The sequence below is a fragment of the Drosophila santomea genome, chromosome 2L (assembly GCF_016746245.2).
Source record: "Drosophila santomea strain STO CAGO 1482 chromosome 2L, Prin_Dsan_1.1, whole genome shotgun sequence".
NCBI lineage: Eukaryota > Metazoa > Arthropoda > Insecta > Diptera > Drosophilidae > Drosophila > Drosophila santomea.
In genome coordinates, this window is record NC_053016.2 from 4,438,620 (window position 1) to 4,452,248 (window position 13,629).

Sequence of the window (13,629 nt, forward strand, 5' to 3'; positions counted from 1 at the left end):
CATACTTTTAAAAATTTTAATCCGTTCTTTAAAGTAAACTTGCATTAATAATTCTTGTATTTGCGCGTTAGTAGTACACATATTCGTTTTAATTTCGAATTGCTTTCATTTACCAATTTAATCAATTATGCTTTGAGTTTAGCTAGAGGTACATATAGACATCGAGTTCATAAACATTATGGAAATAAGGTCGGACTGTGGGAAAGGGGGGCGTTAGTACAAAAGTATAAAAGAAAACATTGCAACGTAAACGGGAAAAGGAAAGAAGTCTTTTCTAGTAAAAACTCTTAAGTACTCGTATTCGAAGTTCACAAATTGAATGGCTTACGCATTGGCGCCGATATCCAAACTTTGTCTTCAACATTGTTATTGTTCATTTAATACAACAGCTCAGTTTTATTACAGATTTATTATGCTTAGGTTTAACAATTGGTTCCGCTACTCTTTGACTTATACAAGTTAGGTTTGCTCATTGGTTTCATTAAATATAGGTATGTATATTTATCTACGTTATTAGTTATATGTATATGTTTGCTCATTTGAAACAAATCAACGCTACAATTACAATATTTTCATTTACGAATTTTCATTTACGCTTACGTTCTTCAGCATATAACCAACAATTAAATGTTTGTGTTTCTGGGGGTTTCCTTTTGATATACCATTTCCATTTCCTAGGCGCCTTTCGAGTTGATCTCGTCGTACAAAATACTTACTAGTATTAAAAAATATTCAAATAGGGCTCGATTTATACATGTGTGGTGTATATAAATATATACTTATGCATAGGATAGGTACAAATCAGGCTCAGGCTGAGGCTCAGGCGTGTGAGAAAGTCTCTGGGGGGCTGGGGCACCTCAAAATGCAGATCTATCATATTATCTCGCCTCTCGACCACTAATTGGATATTTTGATTTGAATAATCCGAGTTATTTGATTTATTTCCCTTCCCTTGGCTATAGCTTTTCATAGAAAAATAGAGATGCGTAGGTGGGATGAGTTAGGAAATTGTGTACATACATGTTCTGCTCTTTTATTTGGTTTACAATTTCTATATTCGCATTCTAACTTTATATTCTGACAACAACTCTATTATATATCCAACAACAATTCGTTTTCGAACAGACAGGAGCGGGGAAATGCGAAAATGTTCCTGGAAAGTCTGCACCATTTGTCTAGCTACGCGTTAAAGACATTTAGGCATCTTCGGGCGGACCCCTCGAGGTCCTTAAGGTCTTCTGTCAGAGTACTTATGTTGCAAGGATAACACGATATCGCTCGATTCGATGCGACGTTGTGGTGCACTCTATAAAATTTCTAAATTACAATACTTTAAGTATTTGGCTGTTGGTTAAGACACTAGAAGAGTTTTCATTCCGTAACAGGGAGAGTTATAGATAGAGATAGAAAGACCGATATATGGTGGCGACTGGCGATATATCTATAGAAATATATGTATAAACTTTCTCTTCAATATGGGACCGCATACAAATATATATATTCGTACGCCTGCACAGATTTGTTTTACAGATAAAGTGTGAAAAATAAATCCGAGTATCACTACTTAACTTTTAGAGTTCTATTAACAATAATAGACAACAGTCTCTAAGTACGAATACGTTGTTGTTCATTACCCACGTCCTCGTCCCGATCGGTCCATACATGATTAGTAGGCATGTACTACTGTACTGTGACTCCTTGTGCCAGACCGAACTAACTTATATTTTGACTAAATGCGCTTAAGCTAATCCTCCTTATCTATACCTAAATACTCATCAATACTCGCGTTTCATAGTTCCGGGTTCCGGATCTCGAGCAACCCAGGATGTTGGTTGCCAGACCATTCAACAACCTGAATTACAGCGAAAACTTCCCTCAAAAAGGACATTTTTGAAAATCGGTTTCCATTTCAAAACCTATTTAAAATGGTATTAAGTTGGGACCTGCAGAAAGTTTTACATTTCTGGTTCCAGTGAATGAAAACCAATATGACACTAAGCTTTCCTAAACATTTTCGAAGTACTTCAAAAAGGAAAAAGTGCTTGTCCTTCTTGGAGAAGTTTTCACCGTAGATCCCATCACCATGCGTACAAAGTCAGTTGCTAAGCTCTTAATTAGTGGCCCGGCCCAGGGAACTGCCTTTGTTGGAGCAGTGGAAACCAACTGGGCTAGAAGAGTGTCTCCTTGGACCATTTCCTGGAAGTGCCGGGCAGGCTGGGATCGCGCTTTTCGCTGTCCAAGCCTCCGCCCTCCCGCTCCAAGTGGGCGTGATGCTCCTGCTGGTCCTCGTCCTCGTGGGGCAGGCGGATTAGGGGAAGCTCTAGCATGACGGCGGGCGTCGCAGTCGTTGTGGCTGATGCAGTGACTCCACCTTCACAGCTCAGATTGGCGGCACTCCGAGTGATACCGCTGGTGGGAACTGTGGCGGGACCAGATCCCTTGCGCAGGATCAGATCCTTAAGGGAGGCGGGCACACAGATGCTCTGCTGCCGGGTCGCTATCACCGAGTCGGACACGGATGAGGGACAGGGATCGTGTCCCAGCCGGATGGCGTTTGTTGGCAGTTGAGCTGGCTGCTGTGTGGCTTGGGTGACGGCATTATTGTCCATCCGTATGGCCAGACCAGGAACAGAAACGGGAACGGGACTGGGCGTGGACCGGCCCATGCTGATTACCGTGTTAAGGCTGCTGTACTGGGTGTGGGTGGCGGACTCGGCACCGCCGAGAGTTACTCCAGACGCCTCCACCAACCCGAGCTCGGTATTCAGGGTGGAGCAGGTGTCCTCCTCCGTGGTGGTGGTCGTTGTAGTCGTCGTCGTCGTCTGCGGATCGCTGTACTGCTGCAGCAAAGGTCCCCGCCTGGGGGGACTCTGGCTCACCACTGCCCCAAAGTGGGTTTCCAGCGGTGGCGCCTCCGACTGGATGGGCAAGCCCATGTGGAACTGTTGCAGAGGCTGATTAATAAGAGCCACTCGGTCGCTGGAAGTGACACTGATGGTGCGATTTCGTTGGAGCAGCGGTCGCCGTGGCCGAGCACCACCACCACCACTAGTCAGGGCAGCACTCGTCAATCCCGGAGAGGGCACCGCACTAAGGCTCATCCGTTTAACTGGCAAGGCATGCAGCACAGCACTGGGCTTGGTTTCGCCACTAGCCCGGATCGAGGCGGCTTGGACTTGGGCAGCGTGGGCTGCCGCCTCCTGCTCCTCGCTGTCGCTGCTCAGCTGCTGCATGTCATCGTCCGTGTCCGCCGGACTCTCCAGTCCAAAGACCGAGTCCTCATCCAGAGAGCGCAGCTCGGAGTCGGGACACTCCAGCGAGGAGATCTTGAAGGAACTTAGTGAGGCCAGCGGCGCTCGCTTCTCCGGATTGTTATTGCCCAGCGGCGGCAGTTTGTTGGACGCGGAAATGGTGGCCAGACTGGCGCTTCCGCAGCTCCCCGCGCCATTTAACCGCTCCAGACTCAACGGAGTGCTGTCCACGCTGATACTACTGGAGCTGGCTGCCGTGACCGGCGCTCCGGCCGGAACCGCCGCATTGGCCGTGTACGGAAAGCTGTTGTTGTTGCTCTCGTTGCGCTGCAGCTCCACCAACGTGAGCTTTCGCCGCACACCCAGACGCAGTTCCTCGGATGGCGAGTCGCAGAAGTGGAACGCCTGGTGGGCACTGGTAGGCGGGGCAGACTGCACTGGCTTGGGTAGTGGCAGCGCCAAAGCCAGGTCCACGCTACTCTCCTGGTTATACGGATACACGTCCACAGTGTCCGCGCTGATGGAGTGGATCTGCTGCTTCCGACCCGCCTGAGCACTGTGCGGATCATAGGACACGATGCTGTGCTTCCGCTTGACATTGGAAGCGCTGAGATTGGAGGTCCTCGATCCGCTTGCTGAACCCGATCCCGATCCTTCGTGGACACTGCGCTCCGAGGGACATGGCGAGGCTTTGGGCGTTGGCTGGATCACCTGAATGTCCGGGTAGTAGTAGTCCCAGTTCTCGATGCTCGATGTCCGCGAGGCAGTCGATAGCTTCCGTTGCAGCGTGGGCGGCAGGTTGCCCATGCAACCGCCCATGTAGGCAGACGTGCGCCGCTCCAGGTAGGAGCTATCGGTACTGCAGCAGGTCATGGCACTACTTCGCCTCGAGTCCTGGCCCTGTTGTGTTATAAGACGGATTCATTTCAGTGTGGTTTCATTTCGGAGAGGTCGAACCGCTCCAATTTCACTCACCGCCATCGGTACGGACAGAAATCCCGGCTTGCTGCGCGTGGAATCCGTTCTCTGGTGCTGGTGATCGGGCTCATCCGCGGCACCTGGTTGCATATACTCCTCCGCATCCAGTTCGTCCTCCGTCTCCACGAAATAGTCGTCCGTGCCAAAGCTGCCGCCCATTGGATAGTTGCTGAAGATGCGCGACGACTCCGACCCACTCTTGCGACGTCCCACATGACCTCCTGCGCCGGACATTGAGGAGTAGGAGAAGCGACGCGGTGGCTCCAGCAGGTAGCTATAGCCCGCTGGAACGCCCACACCAACGCCACCTGAAATGAAGGCATTTCACTTGGTTGAAACCACTTTCTGGTATTTTAAATGACTTACCCATCGAACCACAACGATATCCACGATTCAGCAGCGGCGGAGCACTCACATTGCCCAGTGAGAGCATCCGCTGTCGGCGGTAGACCATTGCATCGTACTCATCCGGATAAATGGACATACCCGTGGCCACGATGGCGTCGTGTATTTCGCGTTCCTCCTCCTCTTGCATGCACACCGCCGCAACGGCAGCCATTTTGGGATCCTTGAGCACCTTCATCGTCTCGTTGCTGCTGCTGCGACTCTTCCAAACGATCAAGAACACCATCAGGCCAAAGAAGCCGCCCAAAGTGGCGGCGATCCTGACGCCCGTCATCACGTCGTACGTGGCAAAGAACTCCTCCCGTATCCTGGCCCGCTCCGCCGCGTTTTCCGCCTCCGTCAGATTCCGCTCGCCCGGCGGCAGTAGCGGCATATAGGGCGTGGCCGTGACGTGGGCATGGGCGGGTGCTGTGGGCGTGGCAGTGTTACTGTGGTAGCTGTTGTTGCTGTTACTGTTGCTACTGCTGTTCGAAAGCGTCGCCGGTGTCGGTGGTGGCGGTGGATTCTCATGCAGGACATCATGACTCGTGTCAATGAGAGCCGCTGCTTGGATTCGATTGCTGTTGCTGGCGGCACGACGGGCAATCCGCTGCTGTGGCTGCTCCTGCTGCAGATGATGCTGTTGCTCCTTTGCTTGCTGCGTGGCATGACTTGGATTGACTGATGTTGCGCCGGTTGTTGCAGTAGTTGCTGTTCTTGCTGTGGAGGGCGTTGCTGCAGACGACGAGGCACGTCGTGAAAGTTTGGCCATCTCTATTAAGACATTTTCTGCAAGCAGAAGGTATCCATTAATACATTAACGCTATGAATGAAGGAAGTGTTGCATATACTTAATTTAAGAATAAAATCATCTGTTAAACTCACAACCTCACTGACCTATTCTTTGCGACTACTTGCCACATCTCCTCGCATTTGACGAGCAAACTGCGGCAGCTTTATGCTCTTCCACTGGACGTGGCTAACTGCCCATGAAAGTGTTGGTCACGAACAAATTGGCCATACAACATCGACGTGACCGCCATTCAAGCCAGCTGTGAGCTGATGTTGCAAATGGCCAATGAAATGAACGAGACTCCACTTGTGGCAGCTAAATAACCGAATAAAAATAGAGCCTTTAAGATTTATTGCTCTTGAAATTCTATTAAATTGAGATGATGAGATATAAAACTTCAGACCGTTATACTAAGCAACTTCTCGTTTTTCAGTTGATAGAATTTCACTGATTGATGAAAGGAAATTGAAAGTGCAGCGAAATAAATGGCAAAGCATTATTGATTTCCAAGGACACGCTTTAAAATATTCACCACCACGCGCCAGCACCTCTTCACTTCTGGGAATGCCATCCCCAACCCATTAGGACGCCATAAATCCATCCACATTTCTTGGCGCATTCTTGTGCCCTGCCTCAAACTTTTTAATTGTTTTCAGCGCTTTTCCGGCTAGCCCGGCTCTAGGCATCATTCCCGTGGGGAAATAACTTGGTAAATTTTTAACATTTCGTTGAAATTAGTAAATTAAGGTACCTCGCACCCACACTCACAGTCATTCAACTAATACTTATTCCGTCCGTGAAGTTGCCCTTGCCCGCAGCTTCCCCTTTCCGCGGTATCCTTGGATTTTCAACAAGTTGCACGCTCAATAATTCAGAAGGACACTGTAGCCTGTTGCCTTTGTGTGGGGATGTATGTATGGGTGTATGGCCAATGGCCATTATACATTGTCATTGGCAGCTAGTTGGTCAGCTCCTGGTCCTCCAGCTTTGCCCTTCCCCTTGGAGACACCATCCAACAATTGTTCGTTTTGTATTGACAGTCGCGCAATTGCGGAGCTCCGCTCTGCTACATTTTTCTATCTAAGCTGTTCTTTCCTTCCACAGGATTTTTTTTATATTTTTGTTTTACACAGCGTTATGTGCGTCCTGCCAACGCTTTTGTGTCCTGCCAAGGACAGCGGCAGTCAGTCAGGGAGCGAAATGATTATGGCAAAAGTTTTCGTCTAACTCTCGTGTTCCACCTCAAGCTCCTGCACCTTGGCATTTTTCGGTTTGGTTTTTCGTTTTCCATTTTTCATTTTCCATTGCCATTGCCATTTCCATTTTCATTTGCCGCCTTTCCACCGTCCAAGTTGGCGGGCAAATAAGAAAGTTTTAATGGCTATTATACATTGGCCATAATTCGTGTCCAACTTCCGTGCAAATAATGAGGCAAAAAATGTAAAACACAATTTGCAGTCTAAGCAGTTTGGAGTGATTTTTAATGGCCCCACAGTTGGCGGATTCTTTTCCCGGGCAATTATATTTGAATTCCCCTAATGGCTGCACAATTTGTCTCTTATACTTTAGCACTCTTGAAAAGCTTCTTGAATAACTTGTATCTTATAACATATGTACAGATATATTAAACTGAAATGTGGATCTGTTTGTTTACCGATCGATAATATTATTAAATAAATACTAACTTCCGTGATAAAATTTTATGTATAATGCTCAAGCAGGGTTTAATGTGTTATCATTTAATCCCTTATCATTTAGCTTATCTTTTTAGTACTGAAAGAATATGCTTAAGTGCCACCGAGAAATCTTTATAAAATGTCACGGTTCGACAACACTCTAAACAGTCTTAAAAAATGATTTCAAAGTTAACTACACTTAGTGCCTTCCTGGCAATAATATCTCTGTCTGCGGCCTACCAAATATCGACTAGTGTTATTGATGGTGCGTCTTAAACTTTATTTAACAATTATTTGCTCCAAAGAGTTAATTTGTGTGTGTTCCAATTAGGTGTGGCAGCATTTCTGAACACACCCACAGATCCGTTCGTCAAGATCGGAGATAGTTATTACTTTATTGAAAGTAAACGTAAAACAAACTGGTTTGATGCCTTCGAGGCTTGTCGTCAAATGAACGCTGACTTGGTCGCATTTGAAGACTTAAAGGAACTGAAACTGTTTCATCAATACCTTGTTGATAAGAAAGTTGATATGTTTTTTTGGACTGCTGGCACCGACTTGGCCAAGGACAAGAAGGACTATTTTGCTTGGTTTTCTACTGGTCAGCCCGTGTCTACGGATTTGTGGCGTAAAGGGGAGCCAAATAATGCTGGAGGAAATGAGCACTGCATTGAATACAAATCCGATGAGAAAATGGGACTGAATGACCGGAGTTGCACCAGCTCGATTGGTTATATTTGCAAGGCACCGCAGCCGAAAACAGTTTCATTTATTGTTTGGTAAACCATTGTTTAACAGCTGGAAATTCTTTAAATAAATTTGCAACTATCCAAAAGAAACTCATCGTTAAAGGATATTTTGTACGTGCCCGAGAAATCGAAGTTGTTAAATACTTCTAATAAGTTGCAGCTTTCGTTTGCCACACAATGGTGCATGTACAAATGCTCTCCAGATCCTGCTACTCCAAAAGAAGACAAAGTGTTGAAGTTCCCGTGGAGTTCTGTTGATGGATTAGCACACTTGGGGATGGGTCCTGCTGCCAGGCAAGGATAATTGCCTTGTGGGTGGGAAAGAAGGAATGAGAGGGGCAAACAATATACGTAGAACACATTAACAATGTCCGTTCGATGAACGTGTGTATCAACGCCATATCGATGTCAAAGCGGGTGAATTTCGGGGGGAGTGATGGATATGGAATAGGATGGAAAATGAGCGGAAAATGGGGGCTCAAGCTGCCGACCAACCAAGCAGGCAACAACAAGAACAATGTGTTGCTTGTTGCGCCTTGTTGTTGCTGCATGATGAATGATTGTGGCTGGGCCATTGGCAAAATGGACAGCGAGCAACGGACAAACATGCTGACAGGCGGCCTCGGCTTGTATTTGAGTACACGGTGCGTATGCGTAATGCGTGAAAGGAGTGGGCTGGCGAGAGCACAAGGGGAAAATAATAATTCATCATGCCCGGGGAAAGTCTGCCCTATATATGCATATGTACACATGCTATATATGTATATAAATGTATCTGCCTTATTTTGGGATTTTCGTATTTTTACATTTGGCAAATGAAATTGACGGCAAATCAATTGAAATTGTGTACAAATATATAAGCTTATACAAGAATGCCTTTGTCAGATTTTGGGCCAACTCGATTTGACTTCAACGCCAGCTCAGACAAAACTGAAATCATTCATGTGCATTGAGGCGTACGCCATAAATACAGAAGCCAATGTTTAAATAGAATCAGCTGAAAAGAACAGTCTGAATTGCTCAATTTGTTCACTTTTACATTTTCTGGTCATGTGAAGTGAAAGTCAAGTTGTGATAAAGGCTAAAATATTTTAACTCTTTTAAGGTACTGGAAATATATTACGACATTTTTTATAGATAGAACAGATCGGCTTAGGATTTATTTCTTTCAAAGCAACGAATCTCAATAAAAACAAGGGTAAGTCCCTCTTCGACTCTGCTCAACTGGAATGACTGGAGATTTATTGATGAAATTGATTTCGTGCCATTGATTTCTTAACACCCAATAAGTCCCTACTTAAATGTCCATCATTGTCATCAGGAAGTTTCGTTGAGCAACTTAGGAGTACATATATATACAAAAGGGACCACATATAACAACCTAAGCGGCTTAAAGGAGCATTAGGCAAATGAAAATACTCAACGGCACAAATGTGTGGCCTTCCTTCGATTCGATTTGCTGTCCCTCAACTTGGCCTCCATTCGATATATTTTTTAATTAGCTAAAATGCACACTGAGCTTAAACTGAGAGTGAAGGCTTTAAAATAGAGAAAGAACAAATGGAAAGTGGTTTCTGCGAGTCTGGCTGCCTTATTAGTGTCTGCTTTGTCCTTTCCAAAGGGACCAAACAATGTCACACAGTCGCCCCAAATAATGAGAATTATGGCATTCCACAGCCGCGCCTACAGAAAGTCCTGCCCTCCACCTCCACCTCCGCTGCTCCAGTCCTCCTCCGAACGCCTGCCCCTGAAACGCAGCCGTGCGCCATTTAACAAACATTCCGTTAATCTGCTACACTTGGCAGCGCCATGGCCACGAGCCTGCCTCCCACATCCGCTCCTTTATCCTGATCCTGCACCTGTACTTGTGCCTTCTCCGGTTCGGCCAGCTTGGCTTTTTAGCCGACAGAAAAAGGAATGGTGGGAACTTTGGACAAACAAAAAAGGTCCAGTTCTTACTACAATAAGAAAGATTCCTTGGACACTGATGACATAATCGAATTTACTACTTCATTAAATACACATATATGTCAGTTGTTGAAAATCCATTTAATTCCACTTTCACTCCCTGCTATTGTTAAAATAATTTCAATAACATGGAAAGCACACTTTTAAAATGTATATATTGTAGAAATGGAGAACAATGCGTTGTGCTAAAAACGTGTTTTGTATGCAATTCTATTTTAGCCAAACATTCAGGTACCTCCAGGTGTTTTAAATGTTTGATGTGGCTTTTTTTGGATGCCAGCACTGGTGTTGTGTGTGTGTGTTACCTCATGCAGTAGAGCTCAGCGATGTTGTCCTCGTTGTTACTGCTTATTGTTGTGCTTTTATTGTTATGGCCATGTTTTTTTCCCAGACCCGCGCCTGCTCTTTTCTGTTTGCTGTTTCATTTGGCGGCATTGTTGCGTCTGCCAAGCCCCTGGCCCAGCCACGCCCCCTCGCCCACATTAGTGTATATGGGTGTGTGTGTGTGTATGTGTGAGTTGCCTTTGTCTTTAGTGCTAAGCGTTTTACGTTTATGATCCCAACTCAGGCCCAGACACACAGAAACCGAAACCGAAAGCGAAAACAGACAGACGGAGCCCTGAATTCCTGTCCTGACCCCGCCCACGGGCTTATGTGGCGCTTACAAATGACTTTTGAATTGCATTCCGGTTATTGCCACTCATTCGAGCGCAAATTATGCACTTAAGGTCCTTTTTTGACACCCACACCCTCAAAGCGGGCGAATGGTCCTGGGGAAAAAGGGAAAATTCGATTGCTTTTCCCCTTAAATGTGTCACGTTTTGAGTTTGTTCTACTTCTAATATTTGCTCAAATATTTACCAGGATTACGTGCCTGGCCTTAGCAAAAGATGTCCCGGCCTGAATACCAGCGATAAGATCGTTGGGTTTCCTAAGCTGCTCCCGTATCCCCATCTACTCCTCCATTTTCGATGTTAATAATTTACTGTCAACTTGTATATTTATTGCTTAATCACTCGGAAGACCACAGATAATGCGGCAAAGTGTGTGTGGTTGCTGGTGGTCTCTCCATAAATCAAATTTGTTCGCCAAATGTAGTCAATTTGTAGTCAAAAGTCAGAGGTAATAGAATCAGAGATGTCATTTTTTAAAAATATTGCAAGTATTACAATTTATATTTTCCTATATTTAATATTTAATTCTGAATATTTACTATTCCTTTAAATGTCTGATAAAAAAGTATGTTATTTATTATCAATATTCACATTATAATTTTTGGCTGTGTAGAATATCTCTTGAGCACACACAATACCTATTTTGCCCATAGCAATCAATGGGGATTAGGCCGAATTAAAGTCAGAGAATTTGAAGCAGAAAGCAAAGGGAGAGGAATTTCAACATTCAATTACATTTATGCCCATTTTGTCGGATAATCACTCACTAAATGAATATCATTTTAAATAAGGGGACGTGTAAATTTATTTAAAGTTTACTGGAAATTAAAGACCCAAAGTAAAGATTAACATTGCTTAGGCTTATACTTTAAAAGTACGTGCAAGGCTCTTTAGGTATTAAATTAAGTTAGATTAGTTTCTAATGGCCCTATTTTTAATATGGTCCAAAGGACATAAAACAGCTTTCCTTTTTAGTGTCCGCCAAGCCAATGATTATCCTAGGCAACCCATAAAAAGTGCCATTAGACGTTGTCTATGGTCAACCACTTTGGCAGATGGCTGCGGCCAAAAGCCGGCAAAGTAGTTAAATTAACAACTAATTTAAAACAGTTTTTATGTGGCAGTCGCACAAATGGCTCGCCTCCTCCGCTTCTCGGCGCACAAATAGCCATGTCACTGGCTGTCCAAGGACTCACTTTTGTGCCACTTTGGGTGGTGGTGGTGGTGGTGCTGGGAGTGGTGGTGCTGGGAGTGGTGGTGTTGGTGTTGGTCGCCTGTCATGCGAGTGGACAGCGATGTCTAGACAAATTTATAACGACTGTTGTTATCCTGTTGGCGGCATTCGGCGATGGCAGCATTCCGCAGCGGACATTTAATTTTGACACCAAGATTGACAAATGCTGGCGGGGTTTTGGGTCAGCTGCCAGGGCCATCTGATGCCGCTTGGTGTGACATTTGTGTCCGTGAAGTCAAGTGTCAATTAAATGCCCTGCGGCCCACACTTTATTTTGCGACCACTACGACCGCCACATGGCGTATACGTAATTTACTTCACCGCATTCCGCCACAACAAATGACATTAAGAGGAAAGCCCTCTTCAGTGCTCCTTTACTGCAAGCTGACACTTGACTTGTGCTTCCTGTTTGTTTTTGTTCGCATATGTACCATCTGTATCCTTTACAGCGGCGTTAAAGTGCCAAGCAAAGAAGTATAATGAAAGCGCCACAAAGTATGCAACAGAAACACGCATACATGCACGGGAAATAAACGTCGCTTGAGTTAACAATTACTGACACCATTAAAGTTGCATACCACGCCCACCGCCCACACAAGAACGCCCAGCGCCCTCAAGCTTTTTGTTTCGCAACGGCTGTGTTTGTAGACAAAAAACGTAGTACTGCATTAAGTTAAAGTAGTTGGGAAAAAATGGCATTGCACTGAAGAAAGCTCCAATAACATAAGTAGGTTTGGGACTTTACCATTGATTTTGGATTTCATAAGCTAGGAAAGGATTCTGTCTTCCAATTCCAAAGGAATCCTGAGTCCGCATTCATTTTTCAGATAATATCTATTTAAGACATCTTCCTTTTCTCGCAGTGCACTCTTCTTGCAGCTTCATCTCCATTATCCTCAGCTCGCCTCATTTTTGCGCCTTGCCTTTGTATTTGTGTGTCAACGCATGTGTCTGTGTGATAGGGGGTGTCACTGTACAGTGCACACAGTACAACTTGCTACGTGCCCGGCCCAGTGTTTGTGTGCTTGTGACATGTGCCTGGCACAGATTGCGCATTGTCTGCAGCAGGCAGCTCACATTTTCTGCGGTCCTGCAACTTTTTGTCCTGCAGCCCAACGACAACGAGGATGCAACGAACATTTTATGCAAACGACGGCAAACTTTTGCCACAATTGAGCAAATTGCTGTCCGGAAATGTGCTTTGATTCAATAGCCATGGGCCAGGACACAAGGCACAGGACGCGTCCGAAACTTTTGGCCCACCAAGTAATTTAGAAGTCCATTCGCCCCCGAAGTTGCAGCGGCCGCCCCCAAAAAGTGTATTTATCATAATGCCAATGGCTCTCGCCACTCCAAACTGCAACATTGCCAGGATGAATGAGGTGGGGGCTGCAGCTGGCGCTATTAACCCATTAAAAGCCCACAACAAGGACCGCATCACGTAGTTGCCGGGCATCATACACCGAAAGGAAGTTTTGTGCCATTTGAGGTTTAGCTTTAACCATTTATACGTGCTGACTTGTTTATAAACCCAATTGACTTACAGCAAAAGGCATTTGTTCCATAAAATGAAAGTATTATTGACTTATTGTGTCGATACATTTTTTTTGATTCCATATTTCGCACAGTGTAGCAGACTGCATCAGGTATCCGGATGGATCTCGAGCGCCGCAAACACAGCACGTAGCCACTTCTGTTGAGCACGGCCAACCCGACAGATTCGAAAGGGTTGAGGTGGAGCAGGGGCTACCGGGGGTTGGAGGACTCAAAGTGGGTTGAAGGGGAAGAAGAGCAGTTATGTTCGGTCGAGCACACCCACACAGACACACTCACGCACACACAGGCAGTAGCAGGTATTGCATTGTGGCCATTAAATCAAAGTTAACAACTGCCTGTTCCCCTGCGCACAATGGGCCAAATAA

General features: G+C 45.5%; 2 protein-coding genes across 4 annotated transcripts in view; one reads left to right on the forward strand and one right to left on the reverse strand.

Annotated features, from left to right (window-relative positions):
• Positions 1-19: 19 nt before the first annotated feature.
• The window catches only part of LOC120450268 (streptococcal hemagglutinin), a 40,526-nt gene continuing 26,916 nt past the window's right edge, over positions 20-13,629 (reverse strand). For all 3 annotated transcript variants that reach the window (XM_039633188.2, XM_039633178.2, XM_039633196.1), the window contains exons 3-5: positions 4,596-5,402; positions 4,227-4,537; positions 20-4,151 (exon numbers count right to left, since the gene is read on the reverse strand). In XM_039633188.2, the coding sequence (XP_039489122.1) occupies positions 2,169-4,151; positions 4,227-4,537; positions 4,596-5,385 (3,084 nt within the window). In that variant the 5' untranslated portion in view covers positions 5,386-5,402 and the 3' untranslated portion in view covers positions 20-2,168. The remainder of the gene's footprint in view (positions 4,152-4,226; positions 4,538-4,595; positions 5,403-13,629) is intronic.
• Positions 7,260-7,865, forward strand: LOC120450290 (C-type lectin 37Da). Its single transcript, XM_039633222.1, has 2 exons — positions 7,260-7,347; positions 7,414-7,865. Exons 1-2 carry the CDS (start codon positions 7,260-7,262, stop codon positions 7,863-7,865), a joined length of 540 nt encoding a protein of 179 aa, XP_039489156.1.